At 34.3% G+C, this 9523-nt stretch overlaps 1 protein-coding gene across 1 annotated transcript; it reads right to left on the reverse strand.

Annotated features, from left to right (window-relative positions):
- LOC104777520 (L-ascorbate oxidase homolog) lies at positions 55-5277 on the reverse strand. The gene is made up of 8 exons (XM_010501790.2): positions 5031-5277; positions 4620-4729; positions 2250-2520; positions 1661-1760; positions 1215-1560; positions 742-1107; positions 573-651; positions 55-484 (listed from the first exon to the last, which is right to left on the reverse strand). Exons 1-8 carry the CDS (start codon positions 5172-5174, stop codon positions 272-274), a joined length of 1629 nt encoding a protein of 542 aa, XP_010500092.1. The 5' UTR covers positions 5175-5277; the 3' UTR covers positions 55-271.

Consider the following 9523-nt stretch of genomic DNA (forward strand, 5'->3'; position numbering starts at 1 on the left):
TTTTTTTTTTTTTTTTTTTTTTTTTTTTTTTTTTTGAAGCATAACTCGGCAAAAGAGGAAAGAAAAAGAACATCAGTGATAAAAGCATAGAAAGCAACACAAGAATTCAAATTCGAATAACATTCAAATTGAGACCTCGAGCTGAGATCTCTTTAAACTAGAATTTTAGGACATCCTCTCTCATGATAACATCGCAAGTCTTTGCAAGAATAACATATATATAACTTATACCTGTATCAATATGACTTTCACGTAAGCTCGTATGTCTTCTTTATAGAGGCCTAGTATGTCGTCCTCTTGCCCTGCCGCACAGACGCGAATTCTTTGGGATAGGGTACTCATCTCTCAAAGACGTAGATGACGTGAAGACACGCAAGTAAAGCTGTTGTCCCAAGTATTGTCTTGCCCAAAACTCTGATCTTAAGTTCCACATTCCTACGTTGTCCAATGCAATGTAAATGGCTGTCCATGATTTTGGGTACACCTAAACATATACGGATTATGTTTATAATTAGAACAAGTAAAACCAAATGTGCTAAATTGACAATGAAGAGGGAAAACGAATTCCTCACTTGGACAGTGGAACGTGAAACTGCATCTCGTAGATTATAACCATTTCTGCTCCCTGTCTTCCACTGTCCACCGTCCATGCTGCATTATATTCAACCACAAGTACACACTTTGTTAAACTTCAAGACAACAAACAAAGTAGCAAATAAAGAGCTTGCAAAATAAACATACCCGACAACCCAGAAAGAGTAACCATTGAGATGATAACTTTGGACGATATCTTCTTTGTTCTCGAATATAATCTCGATAAAGGTTCTATAATCGACTTGCAAAACTGATGTGTCAAGGTATAAACCTCCACCTGTGGGTTTGTCCGAGATACTGTTGATCTTATAGACACCGCTTATCTTGAAGAAGTCGGCCAGTTTTAGAGGGGTGTCTGAAGACACAAATGACACACTATTGACACCATATCTTTGCTTTCCATTTATCTGTCCGGCTGAACTACCGAACACAATAGTCCTAATGAGCGGTATAAGACCATAATGGTATGAACCTTGCGGGTTTGGTCTTGGTCCACTAGCTGTCAAGTTGGTTCTACCAAAAAAATAAATACCATATTTGTAATTGTAGTAACCTTTACATCTTAACTTCTTTATGGAGCTTAAAGCACCGTACCTAATTACTTTTGCAAGAAAGAATACCTGATGGCACGTGCTTGGTTCAAGGACCAATCGACCTGAATAGTGGGACCACCAGGAATTGGACCAGAAGCTGAGGCAGACGAGCCACTGTAGCGAAGAACACCAGTGGTTGTTATGATTTTATCCGTGAACCGAGACGAAACAACCACGTAGTAGTCACGAGGAGATTGGTCAGCAGTAATGAGAACGGAGTAAGACTGGCCAACATGAATGTCCAGTGAGGAAAACATGGTTTGAAGTGTGTGCGTCCCTTCAACTTCCACAAGCTTCATTCTGTGGTTTTGGATTCTGAAGTTTAGAGAATTTTGTAATCCAACGTTTGATATCCTCAATCGGTATGTTTTTCCTAGTACATCCACACACACAGATAAGACCAGAATTTTCTAAGAAAAATATGTTGAACGAACAGAACGTAAGAAATAGATTACGATGAAATGCTAACACACCTTGCTCAACGTTTATAGTAGCACCGTAGCTTCGGCCATTGATAAGAATACCATCAGGAGAAGGTAACTTCCTTCCTCTGTCAAGACGAGACTTCAAATCCTGATGAAGCATAATAAGAAAAAGCACTAATTATAAGAATCTTAATATTCAAAAAAGAAAAAGCATGAACCTGTATACTGGTGTAGGGTTGTTAAATTATGGCCAGTTCAAAACAAGTTAATAATGAGTGAGTTAGTGCTGACCTCTTATAAGTCTCATCACATTTTTTATGTGTGATCATTCTCCACAGGTGCTTTTTTCTAGTTATTAATCTCGACATAATCTATGTCCATCACGTCCTCTCAAGATAATGCTTCTTTTAGGTATTTCGATGGAAATGGATTTTTTTTTGGACTCTTACTTTTTGAACCGGATTCATTAATAGATCAACGTGGGTTCAAACTCTAATACCATGTTAAATCAAGATTTATTATAAGTTTATAACTCATAACTAATTGGCAATAATTAAATTGACTCTAATCTCATATATACTATTAAATTCAATCACACATCTTCTAGGAATTTTTTTGACAATAGTTATTTTATTACCGTGTGATTAGTCTTGTACCAATCTCCAATGAGGACAGTGTAATCTCCTGCAGGGTCAGCGAAGGGAACTGGAATTCCCGGACGGCTAAGGATCCTGATGCCTCCGAACCCACCAGCCGCCTTGTGAAACGCAAGGGATGGGAAGTAGTAGAAACTTCCAATTTGGTCTTTCACTTGCAAAATGTATGTGTAATTGCTTCTTGGTGGAATTGGACACGTGGTTCCGGACATCCCGTCCACATAAGAGTTCCTTCTGTTTTGTACCCCGTTCCTGTCCATCCATTTATTTCACTATTAGAACACAAACATATATTCCCTTCATTCCAAATTAGATGGTATTTAAGATTTTTCTTTACGTGTGTTAATAAAACATTTAATTTTCTGTTTTACTTTTAGTTAATATACTTTATTTTTATTTAACGTAATCAGTTAATAAGAGACTTTTGATATGGAAAGTTTATCAAAAATAAAAATATTCACTCTGTTTCAAAATATAGAATGTTTTAGTTAATTAAAACAAGATATTAATATAAAACTAATGTGCATAATATAAAATATGAAACTATAAAACTAATCAGTTAATATAAAATGTGCATAATATATAATATGAAACTAATCAGTCAAATAACAATTAATTAGTCAGTTAATATAAAAATACTCGTCGAATTAATGTAATCAGTTAATAAATATTTTTTTTTAAATTTAATCAGTCATAAACAAATGTGTATAAAATATGAAACTAATCTAAAATATTCTATATTATAAAAACAAAAATATTTTTATAAACATCCGAAATTATGAAACAAAATGAGTATAAAACAATATCAAAATTATAACAAAATTTAATTAGTCAAATAACAATTAATTAAAAACAAAAGGAATATTATAGATAAACTTCTTTTTATAGTTTTCACCTATGTGATTCGTTAAAAGTTTGAGAAAACTCTACAAAGTAAAACTAAAACTATGTACATTCAATAATTCAATCTCTTTGTCACTTTTTTCTGGTTGGGTTATGAAAAATCTCATGAAGATGGCCTAGTTAGTGGATGTGGGTGGGACCCTTTTAAAAGACAACGTAATTTCGACGACATCACCAACATGGTTCACCGAAAGGGGGTGGTCCGGGTGGAAGACAGCTACTAAATTAGGGAGACACGTGGCTAAATGTTGAAACCAATATTATTCTGTTATCATTATTGTTGCATCATATATAATCATATTCTATCATGAAAAAACAACATTATATATATATATATATAATTGTCGCTAATGACGAGAACATATTAGTTCAGAAGTATCATCATTACTTGTGTGCTCCAGTAGTATTGCTTATTACTGAAAAAAAATTATAACAGAGAATGACTGCCAATACATTTATCTTTGTTAAGTTAAGATTTTTCTGTTAATTGTTTACAGACGTATGAGATAAGTCAATATGGACCATTTCGAGTTGCTCCAAGTCTATTTATCACACTCACATGCTTTGCTCCCGTAATGGTACACATTTCTACAAATATTTATCTATTTTACCGAACTAGGCGTCACAAATTCGGACCATTTTTCTTTTATATATAAACGTTATCAAACTAATATTCCTTTGGTCTCTGAAAAATTGATGTTTAGAAATTTTTACACATTTTAAGAGATTACTGAATTTAAATATATTTTTTTGACTAAAGAGATATTATTTAATTTTAAATTAATAATAATTTAAAATTTTAAATATTTTCAACGATTACTTATTGAAATTTACAAAACATCAATTTTTGTGCAACAAAAAAAATATCTCAAAACATTAATATTTATGAGCGAAAAAGAATATATACGAGGATATAGGTGAGGCGTCCCAAATTCAGCCGTCAAAGTTCAAACCTTTGTTATTTTAATCAACGTTACTTAGTCAGGCATTTCGAAAAAAATAAAAAAAATCTTGATCAGCCGTTAATTGTTTTATGTCAACGTCTATGTATTCATGAATCTTCTATCCGTGATTTCCGTGATGTAACAAAAATAAATTAAATTCGACAAAATCCCTAAATGAATATGTGTGAAATAAAGGAATCACGAAAACGATGGAGAGTTAATTTAACTTAAATTAAGTGACTAATATGTGTGTAATTTAATTTAGATATGTATAAAATAAGTAACTTAAAATTAGTGAATCCGAGATGATAATATTAATACCTAAACTAATAAGGATTTATATATGACAACTTTTTTATTTTGGTGACAAAAAAGAGAGAGAAAATTGTGTTCTTTCTTGTAAATAACAAGTTCCTAGCTATATGCAACTTCGACAAGTCAACAGAATAGAACCACAGAAGGCAAAGAGAACAAAGTTCCAAATAACGAAAAAAGCAATGTTACCATGAGATTAAGAAAGGCTCGTCTAAGCTGTTGTGTACGTTAATGATGAGATTGTCGTTTGTCACACTGTGAATGTCCGGTCCCGGAAATTGCCCATTAATCAATATTCCCTGTTTTTTTTAGTACGAGAAAAAAATAAAACAATAAGCACCATCGACTGATTTAATATTTCAATTCACCGGATCTAATGCATTGTCACATTTTAACTAATCATTACAAAAATGATACATATGAACAAAATCTTTTAGAAATACTTTTTTTTCTTGAGAACTAAAGAAGTAATATGCTACTTTTCAAAAAAAAAAAATGTAAGATGTAGTCTGTACGTGAAGAGTTTAAACAAAAAATTTATTTTGTTTTTGTTAATAACGTGATATAATGGAATGTGGATCGAGTAGAGAAAATGAAAACCTGCTGACGAACACCGAGTGGGTAAATGTCGCCGTATGTTACATTCCAGTCATAAAATCGGTATGGACTCTCGGCGGTGACCGTGGCCAAGAACGATAGGCAGAGCAATAGGACGGTACCTCCGGATCTTGCCAACGCCATCATTTTTTATGAGCGACGGCGTTTCTTGTGGAGAGAGAGAGAGGGAGAGGGAGAGGGAGAGGGAAAAGTGAGAGTGACGAAGAGAGAGAGTTAGTGATATGAGTGGACACACTCAGTTATGTAAATTTAATAAGTGCGTCGACGGAAGAGTTCTGGCCCAACAAAAGAAAAAGTATAAATATTTGAATATAAGAAGTAAAAAAAAAAGCACTATGAATTTACTGCGTTGACTTTTACAATCCGAAGAAGAATTTAATCTCAAGACAATTAAATTTTTTTTTTTCCAACCTAACTTTAATTAAAATAAATTTTCTCTATTGGTTCCTCGACCAGGAAAAAAAATGTTTACAAAAATTGTATCTGAAAATAATAATCTAGAAAAACGAGCTAAGTAATTAGCTTTCTCATTGGTTGTCTTTGGGACTTTGGAAAAGATAAACCAAGGCAAAGAGACACTAAGCACCTGGAACTCATCAAGAAGTGTTAAGAAAGCCGGCCATTTCTCCGGAGCTTGCACCATCGAAAGTAACTCTGCATAATCCGTCTCGAACCTCCGGCAATCAATCCCTCTGGAAAGGATACACTCCATCGCCCATAACAATGCTTCTAGCTCTGAATGGAGAGGGGATGCACTGCGACGTTGACATCTGGCACCCATAACCAAAGTCTGATTCTCACCATCACCACACCACCATCCTAAACCTGAATGTGTTTTTGTAGTTTTCCACGAACCATCAACTTGACAATAAATTATCAACTCCGGATCATTCGAGAAATCCGTCATAACGGAATCAATCCTTGGAGCTAATTGGGCTTCCTCCCACCACAATTGTTCACGTAAAGCCTGATTAATGATATATATTGGCTCTGATTGTATCCCTTGAAAAACTTTTTTTATTCCTATCCTTCCATAAGAACCAGACCAGCCACAGTATCGAACTATGAGTAACGCCTAAAGCCATAGGGATTAAACTTTTGCAAATATGAAATCTAAGTTTGAATAAATCGAACCAGATAGGAGCTTGTCCGTGTCTGAGCCATCAAAAATCCCCTCCCAAATCTGGCGGGAATGAGAACACTCAAATAAAGTATGATTAATAGACTCTTCCTCTAAGTCACATCGTTTACATACCGTATCACAATTAAATCCCCGAGAGGCTAATTGCACCATCACCGGAAGAGAGCCCGATGCGATCTGCTAGAAAAAGTGTTTGATTTTAGGCGGTACCTGAAGATCCCAAGCCTTTGCGTTCAAGTCATTTAAGTTGGGACCATAATCAATTTCAGTCTTCATAGCTTGAGCTACCTTATAACCTGACTTAACCGAGTATCGACCAGATTGTGTATAATGCCACACCAAACGATCTGGTCTAAGAGATTTGCTAATAGGCATACTCAGAATAACTTGAATATCCTCCGGATCCATATATTCTTGAAGGATACGTAAATGCCATTCTTTAGTCCGTGGATTAATCAAATGGTTTACCATTAGATTTGGGTGTAGAAGCCGTCCCCTACCATTTGCAGGTCGAGGATGTTGACCAGGGATCCAGGGATCACGCCAAACCGAAATGTTGAACCCTGACCCAATTGTCCAACGAGCACCTTTTTCCACTAAACTTTTAGTTGAGTAAATACTTCTCCACCCAAAAGAGGGAGAGTAAGGTTTTTTTGCCATCAACGGGTGTTTATTCCGGAAATATCGTCCTCTAAAAACTTGAGCAAATAAGGAATTCGGAAACTGAATTAAACGCCAATACTGTTTAGCCAATAAAGCATCATTAAAAGTCTCCAAATCCCGAAAACCCAAACCTCCTTCAGCTTTATCTTTACACATTTTATCTCAAGCCACCCAGTGAATCCCCCGATCTTTCCCATCAGAACTCCACCAGAAATTTGAAATTGCACTCGTCAATTTGGTTGTTAACCCTTGAGGGAGCTTGAAGCAAGACATAATATGTGTGGGAAGGGCCAAAGCCACCGACTTTAATAGAACTTCCTTCCCACCCTTAGATAAAAATTTTGCTGTCCAACCATTCACCCGATCATTCAACCTATCTCGAACGTAAACGAAGACTTGAACTCTCGATCTGCCGAGATTCTCTGGAATTTCCAAATAGGAACCCATACCCCCTTCCTTCGAGATTCCCATGACAGATTTTACCCTGTCCTTGACCTCTAAAGACACTTATTTACCAAACATAATAGAGGATTTTTCTAAATTTACCTCCTGGTCGGATGCTTTACCATAGTTGCCTATAATATCCATAACCATTGAACATTGTTCTTCATCTGCTTTACAAAAGAACAGACTATCATCCGCAAACAGCAAGTGAGAAATAGGGGGTGAATCTCGAGCAATTTTAATACCCGAGATCTTTTCTTCTCTCAACCTTTTTGATATTCGCTATTAACACCTCAGTACAAAGAATAAACAGATAAAGGGATAACGGATCTCCTGTCGCAAACCCCATTTTGGCGATATGGAGCCACGGGCTTGACCATTAATCAACGAAAATTAAACTTATTAATCTAGTTTTGTTTTTTTTAAAACAACGCTACATAATTATAGTGTATAAATCTATGTTCATGATAACTAGTAGTACTATTTCGTTGTTTTCAAAAACAAATACAAAATGAAAACTTGTACTATTTCGTTGCACTGTTCTACGTGTTTTCTTCATTTGAATATACTTCGTTTTCATCTTATAATAAGTGTGCTGTATGCAACTTGATTAGGTGGTTTAAACTTTTAACATTTCAAATTAATTAGATCAATGTAATTCATGATAAACATAAACTGTTGCCAATGCTGAGGTCTTTAAGAGTAAAAGGGAATCACAAATCTAATCAACCAAAAAAAATACTATTAATGACTGAATGGTTGGGATAGTTACTAACCAACCAAAAAAATCTAGCAGGGAAAACAATCAAGCTAGGTTACGGCAATCGCTTAAGTGTAAAGAAAAGAGTTTGTAAATTTTGTCACCAAATAAATAAATTCTATATGCATTTGTTATCGATTTTTTACTATTAAAGATTTCTTATTATTTTTTATAATAATAACTTTTCTAAATTTAATTAGCGCTTGATATTGCAAATCTAATCCAATATTTACCAAAAAAAAGTATAAGTTTTATTGTAAGTTAAAATTAGTGTCGGTGGAAATTGGTGAGCCTCCCGGTGGATCTGTATCCCATGTGGTTAAGTTGGCTGCTTTTATTTTCTTCATTTTTGGGCTTGTTTTGTTTTCACGTCCTCGTGTTGATCTATCCATCTTAAATATTCTATATGTTAAGTCAGGCCAAAACAATAAAATATACGTTTTGTGGTTCTGTCAAAATTATTTTAATATGTTGATAGCATTACTAACTAGTCGGTGGATTTTAAATGTTTTGAGTCTCGTGAATTTTTTTGCATGTGTTTTGCTAAATAAGCCTTTATTCTTTTCATTTTGCTACCTACTGTAGGTTAAAAACATATAAACATTGTTACTCAAATAAATGTGGCTTATTCCACCCCTTAAAGGTCCGTGGAATTAAATTATTGTTGTCCCTCTAGCTAATTAATTTCAGTAATTCCATTAAAATTATTGGGATATTGTTTAAAATTTTTTATTTTTTATTTTATCTTTTTTCGAAAATACTCATATGTATTGTCTGTTTTCAAAAAAACATTCTTTCTACGTACAAAATAATCAACTTTTTTTTTTTTGAATATAGCAAAAATGTCCAATCATTAAAATTGATACAGTATTCGGCCAAATTACTGAAAATTATGACTTTCTCAATAGCAAAAATACTGGGATATGAAAAATTCAGGTCTAGTAATCTTTATATAAGTCTAGCTGAGGGTTCAAACAAGGATATGGTTGGTAAAATGGAGAATTTTTCAGTGAAAATAGACAAAGCCAAAATACCTAATGATTTTATCATAATAGAGATGGTAAAGGAGTTTCGAGACCCAATCATTTTCTAGAGACCATTTTTAGCTATAGCTGGAGCTATTATTGATGTGAAAATTGCTAAGGGGTTGACAATGAAGTTTGATATTAAAAATCCAGCCAATCAACCCACCATAGGAGGCCAACCCTTTACAATAGAAGAGAAAGCTTATAGTAAGTCTTTTAAAGATGAAGTGGACTCCAAAGCTAAGGTTTCAGCTCATGAGGAATCTGTTCAAGACCTCAAAGGTTCAGTGCAAGAGTTGACTGATCTGGTGAAGGATCTTCAAGTGCAACTCAACAAGAAATATTTGAAGAAAGCAAGACTAAAGTTTAAACTCAAGAAAAAACAAGGTTCAAGTGTCAAGGCTGTTATGATCAAGAGCGAGCTGTATGGTGATCAAATTGA

Source organism: Camelina sativa, chromosome 3 (assembly GCF_000633955.1).
Source record: "Camelina sativa cultivar DH55 chromosome 3, Cs, whole genome shotgun sequence".
In the NCBI taxonomy this organism is placed as follows: domain Eukaryota; kingdom Viridiplantae; phylum Streptophyta; class Magnoliopsida; order Brassicales; family Brassicaceae; genus Camelina; species Camelina sativa.